The following is a 26,949-nucleotide window of genomic DNA, read 5'->3' as shown; positions in this document are numbered from 1 at the left end:
ATATTGTCTTGCCCCTGGGAAAATGTCAAGGTTGACCATAAGGGGACACAGATAATACAGGGTAATCTTCAGGGCAGGCACTGTTGTTTACACAGGCAGACCAAGAGCTTTGAGGAAGAGTTGGGGGAAATGTTTCCAGCAGGTTAAGATCTCATTAAGATCGACTGAACTTAAATCTTATCTGACCGGAGCGAGGATCTGCAGCCACGGGGCCTCTGTACACAAAGGACAACAGCCAAGTTGGATAAAGTGGGTTTTATACCTGTATGGCCAGCGATTTAGAAGTACTTTATGAACGAATCTACACCACTACAGACCCTCCTCTCAGTGAAGGCTCACAAGCTGTCCTTTAAAAACACCAGACATCAGAGTTTGCTGAGCAAAGTTGTCAAGAAGCTTCCCGGCGCTCTCAGAGCCACGGTGGTGGTTCGGGTGCACAGGGACAGCTGGCTCACGTCTCATCTCCATTCCTTTCCAGTGAGGAAGAGGAGGCTGGCCGACTTGACCGGGCCCATCATTCCCAAGTGCCGGAGTGGCGTCTAGTGTGTGCGGGTGCCGACCACGCCTTTGAACTGGACGTGTTCTACTGATAGGCTGTGCTCTGCAGTGGAAACCCGAAGGCAGAATGCCGGCACAAACCCTGTTGTGGTTCAGTTCTTTACGCACTAAGGTGGTAGGTTCGCTAGTGGTTGTAGTTGAAAATTTTATAAACTATGGTGAATGTGAAGTTTTTCTTTAGTCACAGAAGTTCAGTCCGGTTATTATTTAAAAACTAAAAAGCCCCCGAACTGGCAGACCTTACTGAAGACAATGTTAGAGCAGCAGTGACTTAACCCCAGGAGCCCAGTTTCGGTGACCTTGCTGTGTGGTGTTTCAGGTATATTTAAAATGTGTAACATGAACAAAACAGCACCCTCTTCCACGTGGTTTAAAAGCATTATAAAATATTTTATTACAAATTTGATCTTAGCTCTTTAGCAAACAGAACATGTCATCATTCTTTATTAATCCTCTTTTAAATTTTAAGAACCTCAAGATTAAAGTTGCTAAATTGATTTCTGGATCAAGAATACAATTTTTTTCCCCCCAAGAAAGACAAAAAGACCGAAGCCACAGAGCTCTGCCAGGAATCAAAGAACATGAGATTCCTTAAGCTGGTTACGAGGAAATGATAGAAAAAGCCAATGGTGAAGTCTCAAATTTTAAAAACCGTCCTTTTTTTTTTTTTAAACCAATTCCAGGCAACAAACATTTCCATGGGTGTTCTTTATGAACATCTGGGATTTATTTACAATTTAATACTGGAGTCAGAAAGAATCTTTTCCTTATCAAATGCCAACCTTACGATGGATGTGAAAACCTATGGCCAAATACTTGAAAACACCTTTCTCTGTTGCACAGTGGGCCAATGCCTTATGTGAGGCACATCACTAGAGAGACAAATTTCTAGTCCATCATGGCTTATGCTTACAGACTTCAACTACCTATCGCATCACTTCTTAGACAAGTCACCGCTGATCTCATGCCTGTAAATTAAGCCTCCAAAGGTCAGTGGTGAAGAAAATCTAGATATTTAAGAAATAGGAAACCTGGCCAAACCACCCAAGATGATTATTCTGAAAATGTAATTTTGGCATTTCTGCCGGATCCCTTAACATCACGTGCATCTCTGAGGATCCAGCAAAAATGTTAAGCCACACTGCCCTTGTGCCTTTTAATATACCACGGTGCCAGTTAAACTAGTATTTCTGTTGCTTGGGGAGTTTTCGTGAGTGATTCAGCAAATCTTATGATAAAGGACAAGCCAAAGAGCTGACGAGCACAGACTAAGCTGCAGAGCACTGAGCAGAGAGGCTTTTGGCGAAAAAGGAAAAGTCTTGCACACGGAACTGTAATGATGGGACAGTACAGGGTAACCAGAGGTGGAGCCAGGGCCTCACCACTATGGAGGAGTGTCTACTGAGGCTGCAGATGGGCCCAGGAGTGGCTCCGTGCTGCAGGAACGGCCAGCCCCACTCAGCTTCTCCTTGAAACACAATTGCAGCTGTATTCTGCATCACTGGAAACTGCAATATAATATTAAATCTGTTGGTCTAAGAATGGCTGTGCATGTGTTTCTTGGGACTTGTGGGCCAGGGACATGCGCCTGACATGTTGGCTACAGGCTGGGAAACCACCACAGCAGTGCTGAATAACCTTACACAGCATGTCTTGTATTCTGAGGTGTTCACCTAAAAACTACTGCCCAAGGGTCAGTGTCATCAAGCTAATGTGAATCTCTCAAAGAGAATACTTCAGAGCTAAGAGTGTGGGTGTTGGGGAAAGCAGAGGAAACCTCTCACAGAAATCAAACCAATGAAACATGAAGGTGGACCACATCTTTAAGACTATCTCCTCCATCGGAGGAGCTGTTGGTCTAGACTAGGGGTGGCAAGTTTTTTTCTGTAAAGGGCCAGATAGTACAGGCACACCTTGTTTTATTGTGCTTTGCAGATATTTCGGTTTTTACAAAATGAAGGTTTGTGGCAACCCTGCATTGTCAGATGATAGTTAGCATTTTTTAGCAATAGAATTTTTTAATTAGGTTATGCACATTGTTTTTTTAGACATAATGCTATTGCACACTTAATAGACTACAGTATAACGTAAGCATAGGTTTTATATGCACTAAGAAACCAAAAAATTCGCGTGACTCACTTCATTGCGGTGGTTTGGAATCGAATCCGCAGCATCTCCAAGGTACGCCTGGAAATACTGCAGATTTTGCAGGCCATAATGTCTCTCTTGTAAATACTTAATTCTGCTATAGGTCATATGTAAATGAATGGGTGTGGCTATTCCAATAAAACTTTATTTACAGAAGGAGGTGGGCCAAATGCCATAGTTTTCAGATCCTGGTCTAGTGCTCTGAGGCTAGCAGAGAAGAGAGAAGGGTAGGGGTGGACGGCAGATTGACCTAAGGGGCCTGGTTCCGAGGAGTCCACTTCCAGGGCCACAGCTTTCACATTCTACCATCAGGACAGACAGGTTTGCTGATAAGAAAAATGACTACTCCCAGCCCTGCTGCATGGCACAGAAAGGGCATGACCTGGTCACCAGGCTCAAGGCTCTCTCCCTCAGCAGCTTTGGGATCCTACACAGCTCACCTTTTTCTGTGCTCTAGCATCTTCTGAGTCAGAATGTCTCCGGTAAGAGGTCAGCACCCAACTCCATTTTCCCTCCTCTTGTGAAGGACAGGTGGCCAACATGGTGACCAGTTGGCCATGGTGGCTCTGGCAGCACTAAAGTTCCCTGTTTCTCTGCTGGAACAGCCCTAATATTCTCCAATACATGGTCGCCCCAAACCTAGCTCTGTGAAGGCTTGGGGAAAGGCAGATGGGGCCGCTCATGTAAGCATGGCCCATCCTCATCATCACCTGGCCTGGGCTCCGGGCTCGCAGGGAGTCGCCCCTGCTGTAAGAGCTCCCTGGGTGCGCGTAGCCGTCGGGCTGTACACTCGCATTCCTCTTTAAAGCTGCTCTGGGCTGGGCTTGCAGCCTGCCTGCTCCCTTTGTCTTGACACGTAACACAACAGGCTGTGAATCCTTGTCCTTGGCAGGCAGGGCAGGTCAAGACGAGCTGGCGGCACTGGGGAGTGGAGCACAGTTTATACTGGTCCCATGGGGCCCCACAGTATGAACATTCTGGGGAAGAAAGAAAAGCCTTGTTATAAAGACACATGAGCACACATGTGTACACAGACACACGTGTACATACACACACATACGTACCACATGCACACGCAGACACAATTCTCCAGTTCCTAAATATAACCCTTAGCTCATCAGCATCTAATGTGTCCTTTTGGGTCTGAGGAAGGTTTCTAAATAGTGTAAGTCTCCTGTCTTCTAACAGACAAGGTTCCCCCACCCCCACCTTTTTGGGGGGAGGTTGCTTCTGGGAATTGTCTTCTGATTCCAGCATTCACTGACCCATTTTTCTTTTTCTCATTTAGAAAACAGGCAGTAACGTTTCTCTCTTTCATTAACTAGTCCAAAGCTGGCCAACCACCCTTTGTTGAATGGTCTTTTTCCTTTAGATCATTCCCTTTGACAACACGCCTGAATACAGATAATCCCACATTGACATTTGGCTTCTGCAGTCCACATTCCTCTTCCCCAGGCCTGAAGTTCTCCTGCTTTTTGCCAGGGGACACTTGGCCACACAACTCCTAAAACTCACATTATCTACTTTCTCGGCCCCTTTTCCCTGCTGACCTCCTATCACCATTGATAACATCATTCTTCAAGTCTCTTTACCTAGCTTATCTAAGCTACCTTTGGGCCCTCTCTCTCCCCTTTCTGCTCCATCTAGCTCCATAAGAGATCTGAAGTTGCTTCCAATAAGACACAAATATATGACCATTAAAACGAATACAAAGATCAAGAAGAAAGGGGAGAGGAAATCAGACTCCCACCTTATTCATTATCTGAGTGTTAATTCAATCTCAGCCCCTGATCACAGGAGTTCTAGAAAATTCTGACAGCCACTAGGGTTGTCTGCCTGTGATCTTTCCTGTTCAAAATGGCGGCATCCGGGGGAGGATCCATTTTTCTTAAGGATTATTTCCATCCTTCTTTTACTGACTGCCCTCATCTGGTACCATATGTTAGTGTGGACTCCAAACTACAGTCACACCACAGGCTTCCTGTAGCCACCCCTGCCTCCTGCCTTGGCCCTAGCCTCAGCTCCCGCCTTGGAATGCCCCACCCACCACTCGAAAGTGCATACCACATGTGTCCACAGACCATCTAGCTACGGGTTCTTTTACTTGTGCCATGAATTTACTTGACAGTCTAGTGAAGACTATTCTGTCTTAGGAAAATGTTTTTACAATGCATAAAATAAAATACATAGGATCACAAAGGAAACCAATTATATAGAATACAAAATAACGAAATATTCTTTAAAGTCTGGGATACAGTAAAATACTTATTAACACATTCTATAACAAGACTTAGTGATGAGCCTAATAACTATTTCCATTTTGAAGCAATGATGAACATAAATGCTATTTTGAAATATTCACAGCAGCTGTAATATATGAAAATCCTGTGATTTCTAGTGATAACAAAGTCACAGGTACATCTAATACTACTGATTTGCTGCTTACATTCGTAATTGAAGGAAGTACTATATTTACTGAGGGGTTATGAAACTAAAGATAAAATTATTTTCCATTCCAAATTCTGTCTGCTCCACTGCTGCATCTCCAACTCTGTTAGGAAATGGTGGTACCATGTACTCCTTTTCCCTTGCTTTATTCTTCAAGTAATCAGTACTGGTCTGTCTTCCAGAAGGTTAATACAGAGGGTATGTCTGATCATGAATTTAGGTTCTGAGTCTGTGCTGACCTACCTGACACTATGTCACTGTTGAAGGATAAGGCGTAACGCTCATCAAAAACAAACAACTTCCCTTTGTAAAAACCAGCAGGAAACTCCTCCAGGTACTTGTGGATGCCACCCTTGAGCTGGAACACTTCCTTGCACACTCCCTATGTGTGGAAACACAAGAGGAAATTTGAGGAGACTAGCAGAGACCAGTAGGAAGCTCCACAGAGGAGCAGCATGTGGTAGGAATGCCGAAATGGGGCTCCTGGCTCCCCCTGCGGGACACTGAAGAACTGCTGACAAAGGGGGCAAGGAACCAACTGGCAGATCTTGCCTACTAGGGTGATGGCTGAGGACAGCAGTCAGGGCCTTCACTCTCTAGATCCTGGGAAGCCCAACTATTTTTGCTGCTCCCTAAATATAGGAAGACACCTGTTAGGACATGTAATGTTACTGAATTTGCTCTTCTCAGGATCAAGCAAAAGGATTAGGAAAAGGGAGATAATCTTTCCCTTTTGTACTTGATGAGTCGCTAAGATTGTTGAGTGCTTTTCACATCTTGAGATTTAAGAACTTCAGATTTTATACTTAGAAACTCTGTGCTGGGGAGAATAAATCCCTGGCTGGCTGGGCGTGGGAGAGGGAGTGAAGGTGGGGATTGGAAAGTTCCACACACGCTGTGGGTGGAGCCTTCTTCACCTCCATGCCTGCAGTGCCCTAAGGGTGGTGACTCACCTTGGCTTTGAGGTAGGCTGAACCCCGCTCACAACGGATGCCCCCAGTGCAATACATCAGCACCCTCTTCTCTTTGAAAAGTTCTAGATTTTCATCAACATAGCTAGGGAAGTAACTGAATTTCCTGATGTCTGGGGCTAAGCAGCCCTGGAACCGTCCCTACAATATAGGAGCAGCAGAAAGAAAATGATCAGAAAAACATACCTGGTAAGAACAAAGCTGCTTTCTGCATCAAACACCACTCCCCACCCCTGCCTTGGCAAGGAAGCACTTGCTCCCTGCTGTTTTCATCCCACACGCTAGCCTTTCAAACTTCAAAACCTGGAACTTAGAAACAAGGCTGGTGGGCTGTGGGTCACCCATCCAGAGACCTCAGGGGAACTGGAGAGGCTGCCCAAAGCAAACTTGACAAGATCCTTGACACGTGTCAGGGGTAGGCATATGGGAGCCAGAAAGTCCATTATGTGCCAAGATGTCTTTAATCCATATTTTCTTAGACTTTCTCACCAGATTCTGAGTTTGAAGTCTTGGGTTTTCTCTGATGCTGCTAGTATAGTGGGAGGAGAGCCACTGACTCAGCTACAGATGGGCGCACGGCGTCCCCTTCAGAAACATGCTATGCTGTGGGAACTCAGTTCTGGTTCTTACTTACTATTTTGCTTTCGTAGAAGTTTCTGCAGTCCAGTAGGATAGTATCACTTTCTTCTTGATTTGCCTGAGACAGAAACTTTTCTACTTCTTTATGAAATTCACCCGGGGATAAATGGATTCCTAAAACCAAACAAAAAAATCAGTTAAAACAAAACAAAAACAAAACCCAGTTACAACTGGCCCAGCCCGATGACTTCCATTTGCTTTGTTTCTCCCCACCTAAACCTTTCCTCTCATAATTACAGTTACGTCTGAAAATGACACTATCTGATGATCATAATGAAAGAATTTAGTAATTCCATGTATCCTCACTCTCCCTCCTCCTAAGATGAGCACTGTGGAGACCTGGCAGTTTAGAAATAGAGAATTTTGCATCCTCATACTTGGCCTAACCCAATAATAAAAGCCAGACAGAAGGGATATAAACTGCCATGTGGGTTTTCCGGTCCATGTTATGGCCAGTGTTCTATTGTCATTGTATATGGAGGAGCCTGGGCATGTATATGCTTGACTACAGGCTTTATAAACTGTTCTATACCAACGTCAAGTCCAAGGCTAAGAACCCTGGCACAGGCAGGTGTGAGCATATGGTTATGGAACAAAGTTGGAATAAGTTTTTTAAAAATACAAAAGAGTAAGAAGAATGTGTCTAAGTTTGTGTGCATGAGTAAAAGAGAAAAGGGCGGGAGGGGCTGACAGCAGGAATGAAATATGAGAAAGAAGGCAAGAGAGAGAAAAGGATGGAACACTAGAAGAAGGAGGAGAGAAAGGAGATGAAGAAGATAAGTAACATACAAGGAGACTAAAAGGAAAGAACCTGTCTGGTGGGGCCCTCTGCCTTCTCTACTCTCTAGCATAGAAATACTCCTGTATCTTTAGGGTCCAGACATCTCAGTAGTTTGTGAGGAACTTCTGGTGAATTTGGCCACCATACCTCACGGGGGGGGGGGGGGGGGCGCTCTGGTCCTTGAGTCACCACTCATGATAGAGCCTGACAGCTCCACTCAGGGGTGAATCCCAACAACCCCCTGAAACTGCTGGGTACCCAGATCGGGCTGGAGACCCAGAGCACGGCCAAGGAATCTGGATTCCTACCTGCCCAACCTAGGACTGCAGGGAGAATGTTAACAAGGCCAGATTTTATATAAGTTACTGTCACATAATTACACAGTCACCAAAACAGTGGGGTGGAAAGGGAGGTTCAAAACTGTGATGAGAAGCATGGAAATCTGTTAAGACTTCTCCTTACAGGGAGCTGCAGGGAACCCAGCCTGTTCCTGCTGCTGCTATTACTGTGGCTACTCTCCTGGCCCTGTGGAGGCCTGACCAGAGAGTGACTCACATGAAGTGCTTAAAAGAAGTGCCTCCAAACAACTTGGCTCAAATGAAAGCAGCAAAGCACTGCCTGGAGCCCACTCTCCCCTAAGCTCCAGAGCAAGGTCCTGCAGCGCCAACGAAGAGCTGTTTGTGGCCATCCTGCCTCCTGCCAAGGGAGGGACACTAAGCAGACACGGCCCTTTTTGGCCCTTTTCTCCTCATACATGAGTCTCTTTTCCCGGATGCTTGTATCTTACTCTCATTTCCCTCTGGTTTAACTCTTAGCCTTCTTTTTAAATATTTACATGTTAAAAAATGAACATAGAGCCAGCCAGACCTTTCTGTTTCCTGATGAAAGGAGACAATACTACCTATGAAGTAGACTTGGGGAAAAAAAAAAGGAAAGAAAGAAAAAAGGAAATCAATCAAACCTGAACCTGATCAAGTCTCTAGACATGAGCTATCTAATATGGTAGCCACAGGGACTTCCCTGGCGGTCCAGTGGCTAAGACTCTGTGCTCCCTATGCGGGGGACAAGGGTTTGATCCCTGGTCAGGGAACTAAGACCCCACATGCTGCACAGCATGGCCAAATAAAATTAAATTAAAAAAAAAAAAGAAAGAAATAATATGGTAGCCACTAGCCACATGTGGCTAATGGGCACTTGAAATGTGGCTTGAGATGTGCTGTAATAAGGGTGACACAGATGCAGGATTTCAAGGACTTAGTATACCAAAAAAAGAGTAAAATATCTCATTAATAATTTTTTACACTGGATACAAGTTGAAATAATATTTTGGCTACATTGCATTAAATAAAGTATATTACTGAAATTAATTTCACTTGTTTCCTTTTACTTTTTAAAATGTGGCTACTAGAAAATGTAAAATTCCCCTGTAGCTCACATTATATTCCTATTAGACAGCACTATTATAAATCTAACTACAGTTCATAGGAAATACAGAGGACAGAAGAACATCCCACAGAGATGCAATCAGCATTATACTGATTGTGGGAAATGCTATAAGCAAAATGATCTAATTCCTTCAAAAAATAAACTGCAGGGGAAAATAAAAGATGGAAGTGAATCTCTAGGTTAAAAGGGACTTTAGGAGACATAGTGATCAATCACAATGAGTGGACCTTACTTGAATCCTGATAGAAACAAACTTAAAAAAGTATGAGCTAACTGGGAATTTTAACCACTGGCTGGATATTTGATAACATTAAGAAATTGCTGTTAAAATGTTTTAGATGTGATGATGGTTTTACAATTATTTATTTTTTAAAAAACCTTTATCTTTTAGAGATGTCTACTAAAATAGTTATGAATGAAATGACATGACATCGGGATTCTCTTCTAAATGATCCAGGATGGGAGAAGGGGGTGGGGATAGATCAAAGTTGGCCATGAGTTTATAACTGTTGAAGCTGCGGGAGGGGTACACAGGAGTTCACTGTACTGTTTTCTCTATTTTTTTTAATGTTTGAAATTTTTTTCATAGTAGAAAGTAAAACAAAACCAAAAAACCCAGCCAAACAAATGTCTTTCAACCATCTACGGTACCCGTGAGGGAGGGGCAAAGAGAACATTCTAGAGCACTTGCAAACAAACTGCTTTGGTGTTGAAAGCCACTTGCTTCCTGTAGCAAAAAGTCTGTGTGTTTTATTCAGTTGATGAACTATTTACAAGTAATAATTACACCCTTTCCAAATTGTTATCTTTGGAAAGAAAACAACTTCTTGCCAAACCATCACCAAGAAGAATAACTAAGCCAAGTCATTCTAAGCAGTGAGTCTCCAATCACCAGAGCACCAAAGAGAAGAACCAGTTTAAGCACTGAATGACCCAAGTGTTAGCCACCCACAGATATTCTGAAGAGAGAACTCATCACAACTCTCGCTGATGAGCATGTCTAGCTTTCACATTTGTCTCTATATTAAGATTTGTCCCTATGAAGAAAAGGAAAATGTTTCTTCTTAAAGCAAGCATACCAGGCTTCTTATAGGAGATCTTACTGGGACTGATCCCCATGGGCACAATCTCTTCAAACACACCAACACGCAATTCTGGAAAACAGCAAGCTCCTCCTTTGCTGGTCTAGCCAATGAGAAACAAAACAGAATACAGTCTTTCTCTCCCATCTCCAGGTATAAGATATTTATTCAGTTAAATTATCTGGAACATTCTACGCTCTAACTCCCTTTTCCCACTGAAACAGTTGTTCCTAATTTGAGGTTTCTTAATACTTCAGCTACCCTATTATTACACAACAGATTTAATTCTTATATTTGGCACTTATTTATTGTGTATCTACCATGTGCAGAAATGTCAAATTGAAAAGGTGTTTCTATAGCAATAAGCATTTAACTATAAAACTGAAACACCACTGAGCAATTTCAACATGTAAGATTACATCCCAGCTTTTGTTCAGGAGCTACGACCTTTTCTTTCCCTATCATCATCACCAGCACTAACACCAGCAAGGTATTTCCCACCACCTCTATCACCCATGATGCTAAAGCATAAAGTCTCTCCAACAAAGCAGCTCTCTTGGGAGAGCAATAGCTTTATTCCCTGTGTGGTGTGAAGTGCTGATCTGATCCCACCAGGTTTACTAAACACGTAGTGATCCTCTGATACAGCCAGGTGGTCTCTCAAATGAACAAACACGGCTAAACTTGAGAGTTTATAGAATGTATAAGCTGTAACGTCCTTATTCTATAAAAAAGGAGACCAAGGCCCATGATCACGTGGCGACGTGGTGGACGAACTGGAATGAGCATGCTCCTTCTCCTGCACTGCCTCGGGACCTAGCAAGAAAAGGGTGTTCTGTCCAGCACTGCTTACTTCTCTGCAGTGATCCTCTTCATAGCCTGGAGTGGGAAGAGGCACTGAAGCAGAAGCAAATGGCTCTCGATCCATTTTATTTTCAATTTCTCTTACCTTAAAATCGTCCTTACACAGATAATCCTTAAACAATGGGCAGGAAAGCATGACTTCTACATAGAGTCTGGTGGCCAATTTGCTTCCACCCACTGTCCCATTGATTCCTTCTGTAGCAATTCGAACCTGAGACACAAGACGGTGAGAGAAAGGGAATGCAGGCTGTTCTTAGCTCGGTTCAAATCTTTGCAGGGCAGAACAGGTTCACGTGTGTCAATGAGTTTAACAGGAAAAGCATAAACATTGCTGTGGACACCAAAGTGTTACCACACACAAGATGCTTGTAGTTTTCTAAAATGGCACACTGCCCATAGTTCAGACGAGGTACTCAGTTAACGTGTGCTGAACAAGAGAATGAAATGGATAGAACAACTGGAAAGCCCCATTTGCTATGGAGCTCCAGCTGTCCAATGGCCAAAACTTAAATTCAGGTCAACAGATGTAGGATCAGGATTCAGCTTTGCCACTTACTTGCTAAGTGACCCTGAGAAAATCAATTCTCTTCTCTGAACCTCAATTTCTTCATCTTGATAAAACAGATGAAAAAGAATCAACAATGAAAAAACTGCTGTCCTCAAGTCCTAATGCACAGGACACATCTGAGGGCTGGGAATGCAGGAGAGCACATCTCTGCACAGTGTTGGAGGTAAAGCCCACCACTGCAAACCCACCCGTTGGAATACAAATTCCAGGAGGAGCTTGTGTCTCTTTTGTTCTTTGTTGCATAATCAGTGCCTAGAGTAGTACTTGCCACACAGTAGGCATTTAATATGTATTTGCTGAGCAAATGAATGTGTATCCAAATCTGAGGCTTTTTGGCTTCTCAAACCCTCTGTTCTCTTTGAAATGCTTCACTGGTTAGGGGACATTAAAGCCTGGGTTAAGGCCTCTGCCTTAAGAGGCAATCCTCTGGGGGGCCTGCAAAGTTACTTGTTCTGGTACCACAAAATCCTCTGGATAAGTTTAAAGATGGATCATCTCTAGACAGGGCTAGCTTTCTAGAGAAAAGTAAGAAAGTGCAACACTGTATATCACTGTATTCTCTGGAAAGAGATGTAATTTAAGTCAAGGTCCTATACTGTTACCACTTTGTTATATATTGTTATTTATATAGCAATGATACCTACCAATGCATTAGAATTTGAAAAATTTTAAAAGCTCCCCTTTTATTAGGGCCTAGAGAAGATACTTCGTTTGTTGCCTCACTTGATTCAATTCTTTAGGGCATGGATATAAATGGGATTCATTTCACAAGCCAGGGCCAACTCACTAGTAGTGGCTCTCCAGAGTTCCATGATGAGCATTCTGAGTCACATCCAGTCTCCTTGAGAAAGAGGACTGCAGTCTATTGAAGCCTGTTCTGGGCTGGGAGAGGAAAGTAGGAAGCATATGCCATCTCTGCTGTACAGACTACTGCACCTATTACCGACTCATATTTTTTTAAGGGACAACATAGAAAAATAGAGCTGAACCAGGGTAAGGGTCAGGAAATCTACCCTAAAACTGTCTCTGACGGGGGCAAATATGATGAAGAGGTACATACTTCTGTGTACCTGTCTTCTGAGTAGGTCAGAAGACCCTTTCCTATGCTATTTTAATCTCAGAACCCAAATAAAAGACAAGCACAGGCACTCCCTAAATAGCTGAGGCAGAGCAACCTCTAAACTCATGCACTAGACTTCCAACTTCTGTTGAAGGATTCTTCAACTGAAACCTTCAAAGTAGCTGCTAGGTGAGGAAGGCCTTATACCTCAGAGATGAAGAGCAATAGTTAGCATTTATTGAGTACCTAGTATGAGACAGGAACTTTACATTATACTACTGGAAAGTAGATATCAAAATTCCCATTTGACAGAAAAGGAAACAGAAGCTTAAGGAAATCAAGTAACTTGCCCAAGGGCACAGAGTTGGTAGGTGGTAGATCTGGGATTCAAAACCATATCTTATTGGGTCCAAATCTTGTAATTTTTCCTTTCTAAAGCCTCTAATACATCCCCCAAATTTCTTGAGGCAGTAAGAAATGTATAGCAAAGGGATCAGAAGCTTCTTTCCATAATTCTAGAATTTTCAAGTTCTCCTCTTTCCCTACAAATGCCAACATTCTGCCAAATCTCCTACCAACACAAAACTTGAAAACTTGGCTGAAGTCTTAAAATTTAGACCTAAGATCCAGGCAGGTGCTGCCACCTTGTGGGTAGAGACCCTCACTGCTAGGTCCCCTTGGGCTGGGCCAAGAATAAAAATCGGCCCCAAACCAAGGAAACAGATTGATTTCCTATTTTGTAGGCTCAGGTTTACTGTGAGAGAATATCCATCTTTCAAGGTGTTCTCTAAATAGAGATGGTGATAAACGTATATACGCCACAAATGTTTACTAAATTTTTTTTTTACAATGCGCCAGCAATTGTGCTAGGAATTGGGTCATAGTGGTTAAAAAATAAATAGTTTTTGCCCTTTGGGAGCTTACAGGCTTAAGGTAGGTCACAGATATTCAGACGAAAGTCACAGACTGACAAGTGCTATGAAAAATCACTGCAAGATGCAATGAAAGAGTGTATGTGGAAAACTGAATTTAGATGAAAGGTCAGGAAAGATGTCTTTGAGGAAGTGTCATTAAAATTGAGAGCTGAAGATTGATTAAAAATTAGATAGGAGAACCCGAGTGGGTGTGGGAGAGTTCCTTGAAGAGAATTTTCTTATAAAAAGGCCCAAAGGCACCAAAAAAACTTTGTGGGCTCCAAGAAACTGAAAGGCTATTTTGCTGGAGTGTAAGGAGTAAAGAATGGTATCAGATAAGTGGAAAAGGTGGAAGGGGCCAAATAATGCAGGAAACTAAGGGCACGTTAAGGATTTGGGTTTTACTCTAAATGCACTGGATAGCTACTGAAAGACTGTGAGGAGGGAGGGAGGGAGATGATTTCATTTACCTTTTAAGATCATTCTGGCTGCTGTGTGGAAAATGATTAAGTGTGGGCAAGGATGGAAGAATGGAGAGTAGTCTGGAAGCTGCTGAAATGAACTAGGTAAGAGAGGGTGGGGCTTGGTTTAAGGTGGTGGAAGACAGAGTGAACGGAATCAAAGGATATTTTGAGGCAGAAATGGCAGGACTTGGTGATGGACTGAATGAGGTAAAAGAAGCTTTCAGTCGCTATCTATAAAACAACATGGGTGTGAAAAATATCACTGACTGATCAAATAATTGCCTTAGGGAATTAAAACCTAGGACATGTGTGGGAAACATTAGGCCTAAGACAGTACAGCGTCATAACCAGAGATGATCTCAGAGGGAATCTAGTTCACTTCCTTTTGATTTAAAATTTTAAAATACATATATACACATATGTGTGTGTGTGTGTGTATATATATATATGTAATCATCGAGGATTTGAAAAAAAAAATCCATAGTCCTATCACATAGAGATAATCACAACTAACATTTTGATATTTACCACTCTCCATCTTTTTACACACAAGCTTGTGGTTTTGTTACAAACATACATTCATCCTTTTACTCAACATTCTCCAAATATTTACTGTCTGCTATGTGCTAAGCCCTGTTCTAGCACTGACAATATATCAATTGATTAACAAAGTTCCGTACTCATGAAGCTTATATTCTACAAGGGAGATAGATTATAACAAATTAAGCAAAGATTGTACTCTCCAATAGTAGTAAACTTTTTGAAATTCTTTGAGCAGAAGGGAATAGAAAGTGATGAGATTTGGAGAGAGACAGATTAGAATTCTCAGGAGATAACGTTTGAGGGGAGATCTGAAGTGAGGAACAAGCCATGTGAAGATCTAGGGGAAAAAACATTCAAGAGGGAAAGGAAACAGCAAATGTCAAAACCACAAAATGGCAAAAGACTGACATGTTCTAAGAAAATTAGGAAGCAACTTGATATCACACCTATATGTACAGTTCTATAAAATGTTTTTCCAGTTAATATATTAAGAACATTTCCCCATGCAAGGGGTCAGCAAGTTATGCCTGCTTTTACATAGGTTTTACTGGAATATGGCCATATCTGTTCTTTTACATATTGTTTACGGTTGTTTTCATATTGCGACACCAAGTTTGAGCAGCTTTTGTGCAAAGCCTAAAATATTTACCATATGGCTCTTTAAGAAAAAGTTTGCTGATCCCTGGTCTATGCCTTTATGTAGTCTTATAAAACACCATTTTTTAAAAAATTGAAGTATAGTTGATTTACAATGTTGTGTTAATTTCTGCTGTACAGCAAAGTGATTCAGTTATACATATATATACATTCATTTTTTAAATATTTTTTTCCATTATGGTTTATCATAGGATACTGATTATAGTTCTCTGTGTTATACAGAACGTTACTGTTTATCCATTCCATATATAATAGCTTACATCTGCTAACCCCAAACTCCCACTCCATGCCTCCCCCAATCCCCTCCCCGTTGGCAACCACGTCTGTTCTCTATGTCTGTGAGTCTGTTTCTGTTTTGTAGATAGGTTCAGCTGTGTCATATTTAGATTCCACACATAAATGAAATACGGTATTTGTCTTTCTGACTTACTTCACTTAGTATGATAATCTCTAGTTGCATCCACATTGCTGCAAGTGGCATTATTTCGTTCTTTTTTATGACTGAGTAGTATTCCTTTGTATATATGTACCACCTTTTCTTTATCCATTCATCTGCTGATGGACATTTAGGTTGTTTCCATGTCTTGGCTATTGTGAACAGTGCTGCTATGAACATCAGGGTGCATGTATCTTTTTGGATTAGAGTTTTGTCTGGATATATGCCCAGGAGTAGGACTGCAGGATCCTATGGTAGCTCTATTTTTAACTTTCTGAGGAACCTCCATACTGTTTTCCATAGTGGCTGTACCAACTTACATTCCCACCAACAGAAAACATCATGTTAATAGCTGTTTAGTATTCCACTTAAATGCCTAGCAGGAATTTGCTAATTTCTAAGAACCCAACTGGTGAATCCTTCAAGCACAGCCTCTGCAAACTAAGTTGGAGGCAAGATGAGTCCAGTGAAGGATAGGGTGTGGGAGAAGGTGTTACCTTGCCTGTGAGGTGCAGGTGCTGACACAGAGCTGTCTGCCAGGCACAGATCCAATCAGGATCCTCCAGGTCACAGTAGCAGTAATAAAGTAGCACCTCCCCTTCACCATTGCCCTGGCCACTGTAAAAAGAAAACCACAGGGGAAAAAGCATTTCAGTCACTGGCATAAGGAAGACACAATTCATAAGTATACCCAGGCAGAATCAGAAGAAAGGCCTAATGGAGCAACTCATGCCTGCCTTTGCTCCTAACTATCATTCTCCTCCTGACATGAGAAGCAACTCCTGTCTGTATTTCCTCTAAAGAAGACAATACCTGCACTGAACTCCTTCCTTTATAAAAAGTGAGCTTACTTTGATTTCCTTGTTTAATCATCATATCCATGAGATAGGTATTAATAACCCCTTTTCACAAGACAGCTGGAAATTTGAATCCATTCTGGCTTATACTCTAACACAAGGCAGTATCTGTTTTTAATCTCTCTCTGTACAGAAAGGTTTCACTTCCATTTTTTCATGTAATCCTGTTACCCATGAGACAGGTTATTAGCATCCCCATTTTATAGCCGAATAAACTGAGCCCAATTCATCCCAGGTGAGACAGCTACAAAGTGACAGTCAGGACTGGAACACCAGTCTTCTGACACTAGAACCCATACTCTTTCTACTGCACTGTGCTGACTTAAACTAACTAGTTATGGGACCTGGGCGGGTGTCTTATCATCCCTGAGCCTTGATTTCCTCATCTGTAAAACTGGAGGACTGAAATAAACTGCATTTCTCAAAGTGTGCTCTGAAGCTGTTCTATGAAATCACATGTCTGAGAAATCCTGCAGATAGTATGTCCCCTTTGAGAGTCACAGTGAAAGCCCCTCATCTATTGAAGGCTCTGGGCAGTCCTGCAAAAAAGAACATTTTAACCTAATGCTTCCCAAACTTAATTGTCTTTAGCATCTCTTTTCAACACCTGATAGCATCCTCCAGAGCTAGTGTTGTACAGACATATTTTAGAGAATGATATAACAGATGATAATTAAGGTCCCATCCAGCTCTGGTATCTGTGACTGTCTCATCAGTGCCCTCTTCATATTTCAGGGCCTAGTCTCCGAAACCTGCTTATCTATTTCAGAGCCTATCTATTTTCCTTTCTCTAAATTCCTGTAATGAATTACTGTCTGAGCCATACAACTGTAAGTGATAATTATATAGCCTGTCTTGTACCATCTGCTAAATGTTTCATGTATCCTTTTCTTTGTCTTTCTAACTAAAAAGCAGGGCCATACAGAAATGAAGAGACCACATTTGTATAGCACTTTATAGTTCACAAGTGCTCTTACCATCATCATTTGATATAATTCATATAGCAATTCTGTGAGGTAGGCAGAGCAGGCGTTATTATTCCAGTTTTAGAGGCGAGAACATAAAGGTACAAAGAATTTTAGTGACTAGCTCAAGTCTGACTCCAAGTTCAATTCTGTTTCTAACTTTCTCTTCCTCTTTCTGATAAACAAAGGGAACTGGCATAACACAGGTGACAAAAATGTATCAAATTTGGGCATTTTCTATTCACCAAATAGTTTAGGAATTGCTTAAAATCAGAAATCTGTCCTCTAGAATTATGTAATATTATGATTTGGTGAGGTTTTCAAAGGCGGATTTAAACTTCTAATCCTATGCCTCAGTTCTAAAACTTAACATAGGGACTTCCCTGGTGGCGCAGTGGTTAAGAATCCACCTGCCAATGCAGGGGACACGGGCTCAAGCCCTGGTCCGGGAAGATCCCACATGCCGCGGAGCAACTAATCCCAGAGGCGCCACAACTACTGAGCCTGCGCCCTACAGCCTGCGCACCGCAACTACTGAGCCCGCATGCTGCAACTACTGAAGCCCATATACCTAGAGCCCATGCTCCGCAACAAGAGAAGCCAGCGCAGTGAGAAGCCCGTGCACTGCAACGAAGAGTAGCCCCCGCTCACCGCAACTAGAGAGAAAGCCCGTGTGCAGCAACAAAGACCCAACACAGCCAAAGATAAATTTAAAAAAAATAATAATAAAATAAAATAAAACTTAACATACTTTCTAAAACATATCCAGCTCAGAAAACCACATTTGGCAACAAAAACCCCTTTTTAAGTTCTGACATTATTCAGGGTACAGGAATCATTAACATTTCTGGGCCTTCTGATTTCTCTTTGAAAAAAATACAATTTTCTGTTCTTTACCTCTGCCTAGAGAAGATAAGATGTAGGATGGCTTCCAAGAAACCCGGAGAACACTGTCAGCTGTGCGGGTATATGCTACCGCATAGGCTATGGTCTTCTATTATACATAGAACATGTTTATCGGCCTAGTTTAGGCAGTAGAGAAATTCTGTGCCTTACGGATTTGCCATTTTAGTGGATGGGTGGTATCTCACTGTGACTGGAAAAACATTTTTTAAATTAAACGAAAGGTACAGAATGAAATTCTTACCTTATCAGCTCATCAGGGCTAAAGCAACTTATATCAGGGAGCCAAGCAGACACTTCATGGTTATGGGTAAGGTCTTCTTTGAAAGGATTTCTTTTGTCTGCAGGCTTAAGAGTCTTTGAGGTGCTCGATGTCACAGTCAGCTGCTTTAAAACAGAAGCAGTCTCATGGTAAATCTCATCAGCATGTTGTGTTGCCACATGTCTGTGGATGCTGGTCTGGTCTGTGAATAGTTGCTGACAGCATTTCCACCATTTTTCTTTATACTCAGAAGGAGGTGCTGGAAGTTCTTTAGTTTTGACAAAAAGGGCAAATGCCTGCAATTAAATTTCAAATATGTCACTGTTAAATAACCTTAGGTTTCAGGCTAGAATGAAAGTCTCGTGAAATCCCTTATCTTTCCACAGGGATTTCTAGTTTTACGTCCTACTGTTCTATAGAAGAACTTCCTGAGAGACTGAACTTCCTCCAAAAAGGAAATGGTCAAGGAAATTATGGAATATACTTACTATGAAATATTAAGCAGCCAGTTTTAAATTACATGGGAAAATATAATATTAAATGAAAAAAACTGGATAAAATTTGCTTATACAATGTAATCTTAACTACATTAAAAAGTACATTGAAAAAGACTGGGGCTTCCCTGGTGGCGCAGTGGTTGAGACTGTGCCTGCCAGTGCAGGGGACACGGGTTCGAGGCCCGGTCTGGGAAGATCCCACATGCCGCGGAGCAACTAGGCCCGTGAGCCACAACTACTGAGCCTGCGCATCTGGAGCTTGTGCCCCGCAGCAAGAGAGGCCGTGACGGTGAGAGGCCCGCGCACCGCGATGAAGAGTGGCCCCCGCTCGCCGCAACTGGAGAAAGCCCTCGCACAGAAACGAAGACCCAACACACCCAAAAATAGATAAATAAATAAATTAAAAAAAAAAAAAAAAAAAAAAAGAAAAAGACTGGAAAGACTACCAAAATGTTTTGATTTGTATAAAGAGGATTTAGGCTAATTGTTAAAAAAAATTTAAACAGAAGAGAAAATTATGGATGCACCATAACTCTTTTAACCAATTCTAAATGAGCAAGCTTTTTTTGTTTCCAATATTTGCAGTTATAAGCAATGGGTGAACGAACATGCCATGCACACATCTTTCTATACGTCTTTAACCATCTACTTAGAATAACTATTAAGAAGAAAGTTTTGGAGGTGAAGAAGCATAAAATTTTAAACTGTGAGAAATAGTGACTACCTGGAAAATCATACCAATTTATACACTCACCAGCAATGCATGGGGGTTCATTTTATCCACAGCATTTTTATCAGTATTTAATTTTTGTCAATATTTTTAATATTGACCCAAATAAAAGGCAGAAGAAATATCCTGTTTTTACTTGTGTATCTTTGATTTAAGGTTGAATATTTTTTCATATTGATTCGATGTTCTTTTCTAGCTTACCTGTTAATATCTGATGCCTATTTTTCTACTGTGGCATTTATCTTATCTTCTCACTGATTTGTAAGTGGTTTTAGTGACCGTTTGTTGATCATAGTTACCCAAATTTGTTTCCCAGCTTGTCATTCATTTTCCAACTTTGTTTATGGTGTTTTTTGATGTATAAATGGAAGTTAAATGACATCTATGATTATCAGCCTTTTTTCAAGGCTGAAAAAAATGGAAAGAAAGGTATTTTACATATATGTATGTATCTATATATATTTTAAACAATTCTCTTAATGCATCTGAAGACTATAGTACAGCACCCAAAACTGGGCACTCTGAAGAATGACAATTATAGATATGGAACATCACTTTTGGACCTTTCTCAGTCTGTACACAACCATGTCTGGACTGTCCCAGACTGAAGCAGGATGGGGTCGTCTGCAATTACACTGGAGGGCATTTTTTAGCCTCTCCTGCAGTTAATCCTTCTGTAGAGGCAAAAAAGAGAAAGAGAGATGGTGTGTATGTCAACTTAAGTGTTTCTTTGTATTATACTTAGAACTAAGGTGTATGCATCCAAGGCCTCATTATCATCGAGGCCTCAAAAAGTCATGGTCCTTAAAGAAATACTATATAAAATCGGAATTTTTTCCTTCTTTCCTCCTTCGTCAAAATGCCAGCAGGCAGGCCTGAGCAAGATGGGAGGCCCAGTGTAAATGTGGCCTGCCGCTGGTCTTTTAGGGCCTCGTGAACAAAGTATTGAGGATCCAGCAGCAGCTAGGGCCCGTGTGGGGTCTGTTCAAGAGAGATGCAGGCCAGGGCTTCCCTGGTGGCGCAGCGGTTAAGAATCCGCCTGCCAATGCAGGGGACACGGGTTCAAGCCCTGGTCCGGGATGATCCCACATGCCGCAGAGCAACTAAGCCCGTGCGCCACAAATACTGAGCCTGCGCTCTAGAGCCCGCGAGACACAACTAATGAGCCCCCCGTGCCACAACTACTGAAGCCCACGTGCCTAGAGCCCGTGCTCCGCAACAAGAGAAGCCGCCGCAGTGAGAAGCCCGTGCACCGCAACGAAGAGTAGCCCCTGCTCGCTGAAACTAGGGAAAGCGCGTGCACAGCAGCGAAGACCCAACGCAGCCAAAAATAAAATAAATAAATTTTTTTAAAAAGAGAGACAGACAAATAACTTCTCTAAAGAAAAAAAGAGACAGAGAGATGCAGGCCAGAGGTGGGTGAGGCCTGCGTGGGGAAGGCAGGCCCTGGTGGAGGAGGCAGCTTGGCAGAGTGGGAAGACTGCATACAGGGAATAAGCAAGTAAGTCAATATATTGGGACTAAATGGAGCTAGGTTCTCCACCAATATGAAAAGGAGAGAGAGGGAGTTCCCTGGCAGTCCAGTGGTTAGGACTCCACGCTTTCACTGCCGAGGGCATGGGTTCAGTCCCTGGTTAGGGAACTAAGATCCTGCAAGCTGCACAGCGCAGCCAAAAAAAAAAACTGGAGAGAGAATAAACCTTGTGATGTTGGAATGGAACTGAAAGTAATGGTACGAACTCATTTGATTTACACTGATATAAAAGTAAATATAAAAGTATGTGTATGATACATATGGATGTATGTGTCTTCATCTATATATATTCCTAGCTCCGTCCACCAGAGGTCCTGGGAGAAGCAACACCTTAGAAGCAATGCGCTCACCTAGCCCCCAGGTTTTGGTTTTTGACAATTCTCCACTAGAAAGAACCAGGTCTCCTTGAAGAAATGTCTGACTCCAGGGATGAGACAGGGAAAATACTAGATGACCCTGAAACATCTTGTTGAATTAGAAAGTAAGGAAATGCTCAAAGAATGATGAGGGCAAGTCAAAAAGACATAGATACTAGCTTGAAGGGGCTCTCAGCCAAATCTGAGATAATCTGAACATCAAAATAAATAATTATAGTAATGGATTATAGCCCACTGAATAAAACAGAATTCTTGAATACACACTGATACAAATAAACTGGGAGGAAAGAAAGCTCTTCCTTACAGAAGAATGCCAAGTAAGAAATCTAGAAGGAATGAAGCAATTAGAAAATCACCATTTAGAAACCATCACAGTAATAATTCAGCAAAGAAACATCAATGGATCTAAAACTAGTAGATGAAATTTGGCTGAGGAACAGGCTATTTACATAGTCTCAAAGTATTTCCCCCCAAATACTGAATAATTAAAAGGGAAAAAATAATTTTATAGCAAAGAAATCTGACAGGCACTTCCTTAATCAAGTACTCAAAATTAACATTGCCAGTAATGGGACAAATTGGCACTGACTGCATGACAGAACGCAGCCAGATGAACACAGCATCTCTTGTGCAGCAGTCTTATTAAAAAAGCCATAACTTGAATCTAATCACAAGGAAACATGAGTGAAAATCATGAGATGTTCTACACCATAACTCATCTGTAATCTTCAAAAATGTGACAGTCATGATTTCAGGGAAAAAAATGAGAAAGTGGTCCAGATTGAACACTTATGAGACATAACAACTACAGGTAACATGTGACCTTAGAGTGGATCTGTAAAAGCCATTTGAGGCAACTGATGAAACATGAATGGAGCTGCTGGGCAGAGGGGAGATGGGGGTCCTCTGTACAATTCTGGCAACCTTTCTATAAGTTTGAAATTATTGCAAAGTAACTTAAAAAAAACTTTCTGTACCCTTTGGGTTTCATTTTCAAGGAAATCTGTGTGAGATGAGGGCAGAAGGGTGGTAGATAGGAAGTTATAAGCAGAGACATCTATTCTTCATTGACATGGAGCCAATATAAGGTGATTTTGCAGAAGAGGGACAACAGATTGGAGGTAAGAAAACTAAGTCTCAATTGCACTTCCTCAGTCAAGTCATTTTCCTTTGAGCTTCAGCAGGTAGAGGGTTTAGTCAATGATCCCTAAAAAAAGAATAAATGGCATAGAAGAATAGCATCCATACCACCCCTGTAACCCAATCCTCAGTAAGCCTGCAGCATTCTGGGCTGCTCTGTTCCTTCTCCCAACCAACGGAGCCCTGCCAGCTGGACCGGATCAGGAGTCTTAGACAGCAGTTGCCCTAATGTCTGTCTGTTCTCCTTATGACTAGGTTTCCTGGGTTCCTGGGATTCTTCCCATAACCCTAGGTGGGAAAAGGAATCCAGCCCATCTGTCTAGCATCTGTCCTCAAGTACTCCACCATAAATAAGTGTTCCAGAGCCACACCTTGCCTATGATTCTCCTTTGCTTGGCACTGAACTAACATTACTGGCTAATGGCTCTGACTAGACCTTACCTTGAACATGGCATCAGTCTAGTGTCTCACTAGCCCTCCACTCCCTGGAGGAAAACCTTGATGAGCTACTTCTAGGTATATCTACATTAACTATACCTACATGATCCTGAAAGATCAACAGCAATTTTACCTTTTTCTTTGCAAATGAGTATTTCTTCTTTGTACTGACATCTAACTCTGCTTTGATACTGCTACTGGGATTGATAAGACTTGTGTCTTTCAAATCCAGGTCTGAAAACCTTAAAACACAGGCCTCCAGGTCATCTCCTTGGTCTGGTGAAGTGGAAGAAGGCATCTGGTTTGGTTCCAGCAGTGAGGCAGACTCCTTTCAGTTAACTATCTCCTAGGAAGTAAGCAAGGGAAAAACAACAACGTCCAAGTCTTTGATTACCACTTGAAGTAAACTTGAAGCTAATCAATCATGCAAATGAGCATGGGCCCAAGTAGCTCAAGCTATCCATCCATTCATTTACTCGTTCATCCAAGAAATATTTATTTAGCACCAATTCTATGCCCAGCACTGTTCGAGGCCCTGGAGATATAGCAGTGAATGAAACAGAAAAAGTCTGTGCCTTCTTAGACCTCACTTTCCAGTGGGGAGAGAGAGAAGGTAAACAAATGAATAAATTGTTTTTAAAAAATAGATGGTAAAAAGGGCTATGATGACAACTAAGCAAAGTAAGGAGACAGAGTCACCAAGGGGTTCGTTAAAACTCAGAGGGTAGGTAAAGTCTTTCTGAGGCGGTAGCATTTCAGCAGAAACCTGAATTAGAGGGCAAGCCATGCAAACATTTAGGGAAAAAGATACCAAAAAAGCACCAGGTGCAACCAAAATCAAGCAAGCTGCCTGTTAGTACCTTCAATTATAAATGCTTTGTTCTTTTTTGTCCCCTAATTTTTGAGCTGCGCAAATTCCCTTCCTTAGAAGAAATAACTACCAAAAGAGCCTCATTTTACTGAGCCAGAAGAAATATACAAACTGCTACTGTGGCCAAATCTTGTCAAAATGGACACAGTACAACCAACATGTTGTTTTTTTTGTAAAGCAAATGTTACAAGTGACAAATGTGAAGAACATGAAAGACTGGGGAAAGCGTGGGCTTCGGATTGTGGTGCAGCTGGGTGCAAGTGTGTGAACCTGGGCAGGATATTTAACTTTTCTGAGTTCTAATTCCCAAATGTGTAAAATGGAGATGACAGTATCTACCTTGCAGGACTATAGTGAGGACTGGAAAGGACTATGTAGCCTTTGACACATACATAGTTCCCCTACCACTCTAGGCTCATCTAAGACAACACTCTCCCTCATGTATCCTATTCTGGCCATGCTGGACTTCCCCTAGTTCCGCAAACGAGCCCTGCTCTCTCTTGCCTCAGGGTCTCCACACATGCCTTTCACACCACCCCAAAATGACCTCCCCTCACTCTAAACCCTCTTTCAGTTCTCACTTTAACTTATTTATATATTCTTAATTATTATTTGTGGGGACTTTGCTATGTGCCTGACAGATAAAATAGTGATGCGGATGCAGGTCTTAATGAAACTGTTAAGGTCCTTGTTAACTTGGAGCTTATGTTATAGTAAGAGAAGAGACACTACGTAAACAAAAAAACATGAAAATATCAGTGATAAGAGCTACTGCTTCTCAGTTTTCTTTGTTGCGGATCCTCCTTATCATCCCAACCTCTAAATGTTCAATCACTCTATCTACACTCACCTTTGAGGTGATCTTCATCTAGTCCCAGGGTCTTATAAACTATATTTACTTCAGAATAATTGGGCAAGGGGAGATAATATAGGTAAAAGTAGATGGGACATTAGTTGGTAATTGCTGAAGCTGGTTGATAAAGTCCATGGGGGTTCATTATATAAATTCCTCTACTTCTGTAAATGTTTGAAGCTTCCATGAAAAAATTAAAAAGGGAAACAATCATAAAGGAAATTTTATGTTTAGAACACTATACGCTAAATGACTCCAAATTTGTATCTCCAGGCCAGGCCTCTCCCCTGAACTCCAAATTCACATAACCAATGTCTACTGGATAGCTTCAGCTGGAAGGCTAGGAGGCTGTTCAAATGCAACTGTTAAAACCAAACTCTTAACTTGCTCTTCCTCAGTCTTCCTTACCTCAGTAAACAACAATTCCATTCTTCCTGTTACTCAGACAAAAAAACTTTGGGATTCTCATCTCCTTACTCTTTCAGACTATTGAAAAGCCTATCAACTCTGCTTTTGAAATACAATGACATCAGACCACACTGTACCATCTTCACTACCAACCTCATTCAAGCCATCATTTCTGGACTGAATTACTGCAGTTGCCTAACTGCCCTGCTCCTGTAGAAGCCACAGAGGTAACTATTAAAAAATAAGTCAGATCGCCCTCCAAAGGCTTCTGAATGTACTAGGATAAAGTCCAAGGTCCTTACAAAGCCCCTTCCACCACCTCCCTAATATTATCTTCTCCCACTTTTGCTCACTACCTCTGATTGCACTGTTTGCTGGTTCCTGAGTGGGTCATCAGCACTGAGAAAGCAGGGGTTTTCCTTTGTTCACCTCTGCATCCTCAGCATCTAGAACACTGCCTGGCACACAATAAATATAACATATTTGTCAAATTAAATAAAGAGTGATTGGTGGCCAGGGAAGCCTTCACCAAGGGCCTGATGTTTGAGCTGAGACCTAAATGACAAGGAGCCATCCATGCAGACTTAGGAGCAGAGATATTAAGACAAAGGAAATAATGAGTATAAATTCCTCAAGTGGGAACGAGCTTGACTTACTGGACGTACACAAAGAAAGTCAGAGGGGCTGGAATACAGTGATGAGAGAGTAGAACCCTGTAGGAGAGGTTACGGAGTTTTTTTGCCACAAAGCTGTAAACAAAGGAATAACTTGATCTGCTTCTGGATAAGTCCGGAAAGTAGAGTCGGCAGGGTCTACCGATAGATTGTTCCGTAGGAAGTGAAGGAAAAGGACCCAAGAATGACTCCTACCTACATTTTTGGATTAAGCAATAGAATGGATGGTGCCATTTACTGAAATGGGTAAGACGGAAGGAGGAATAAGGCCAGGAGAGAGTAAGTTCCATTTCAGACGTGTGAAATTTCAGATGGCCATGGACAAGGCAGTTAGATAAGCAGCTGTGGCGCTCATCGGAGATGTCAGGGCGGGAGATATTCACATACACGTATGCAGGTATCCAATGACTACTGAAAATATTACTAAAGCAATCACCCGTTCCTTCCTAAACAACTAGGAGGCGCGAGAGATCAGATGACGGCCAGAGGGTAGCCCCGGAGTAGCAAGCTCACACTAGGGAGGGTCTTTCTGTTCCCCGGGCCGGCTAGAGCGGCGCCGCCTCCCACCCGGGCCCCACCCCGCGCGCCGGGCCTGGCCCAATCTCTCCGCCCAGCTTTCCCAAGCCGGCAAAGGCCCGGAAGTGGGAGAAAGATGAGCACGTACCCGCCTGTCCAGATCCTTTCTCAAATCCTTCTTCACGGAAAGGTCTCCGCCTAGCAACTGTCACCGCTCACTGCCCTCGCACCTCCAGCCCCAGCCTGTGTTTACGTAGGAAGGAACGCCGGGCGCCTCACCTCACTCCGGAAGTCTAGGCCGTTAGCGAAAGGGCCGCCGGGAAAACCTCCGAGAGGCCCAGTGGG

General features: G+C 42.2%; 2 protein-coding genes across 4 annotated transcripts in view; one reads left to right on the top strand and one right to left on the bottom strand.

Moving 5' to 3' along the window:
- TMOD1 (tropomodulin 1) overlaps positions 1-979 on the top strand; it is a 77,352-nt gene extending 76,373 nt beyond the window's left edge. Inside the window, exon 10 of the mRNA XM_068552239.1 lies at positions 479-979. Coding sequence (XP_068408340.1) covers positions 479-543 — 65 coding nt within the window. The 3' untranslated portion in view covers positions 544-979. The remainder of the gene's footprint in view (positions 1-478) is intronic.
- TSTD2 (thiosulfate sulfurtransferase like domain containing 2) lies at positions 928-26,949 on the bottom strand. Of its 3 annotated transcripts, none has more exons than XM_068552237.1 (10): positions 26,884-26,949; positions 23,416-23,628; positions 18,549-18,862; positions 16,077-16,197; positions 11,023-11,148; positions 10,071-10,176; positions 6,760-6,878; positions 6,108-6,266; positions 5,398-5,536; positions 928-3,683 (listed from the first exon to the last, which is right to left on the bottom strand). In XM_068552237.1, exons 2-10 carry the CDS (start codon positions 23,578-23,580, stop codon positions 3,346-3,348), a joined length of 1,587 nt encoding a protein of 528 aa, XP_068408338.1. In that variant the 5' UTR covers positions 23,581-23,628; positions 26,884-26,949; the 3' UTR covers positions 928-3,345. The 3 variants fall into 3 exon arrangements, with proteins under 3 accessions (XP_068408338.1, XP_068408337.1, XP_068408339.1); XM_068552236.1 differs by having other exon boundaries at positions 26,753-26,935; XM_068552238.1 differs by lacking the exon at positions 23,416-23,628 and having other exon boundaries at positions 26,884-26,925.

Source organism: Eschrichtius robustus, chromosome 10 (genome assembly GCF_028021215.1).
Source record: "Eschrichtius robustus isolate mEscRob2 chromosome 10, mEscRob2.pri, whole genome shotgun sequence".
In the NCBI taxonomy this organism is placed as follows: domain Eukaryota; kingdom Metazoa; phylum Chordata; class Mammalia; order Artiodactyla; family Eschrichtiidae; genus Eschrichtius; species Eschrichtius robustus.
This window is presented reverse-complemented; position numbering and strand designations above follow the sequence as displayed.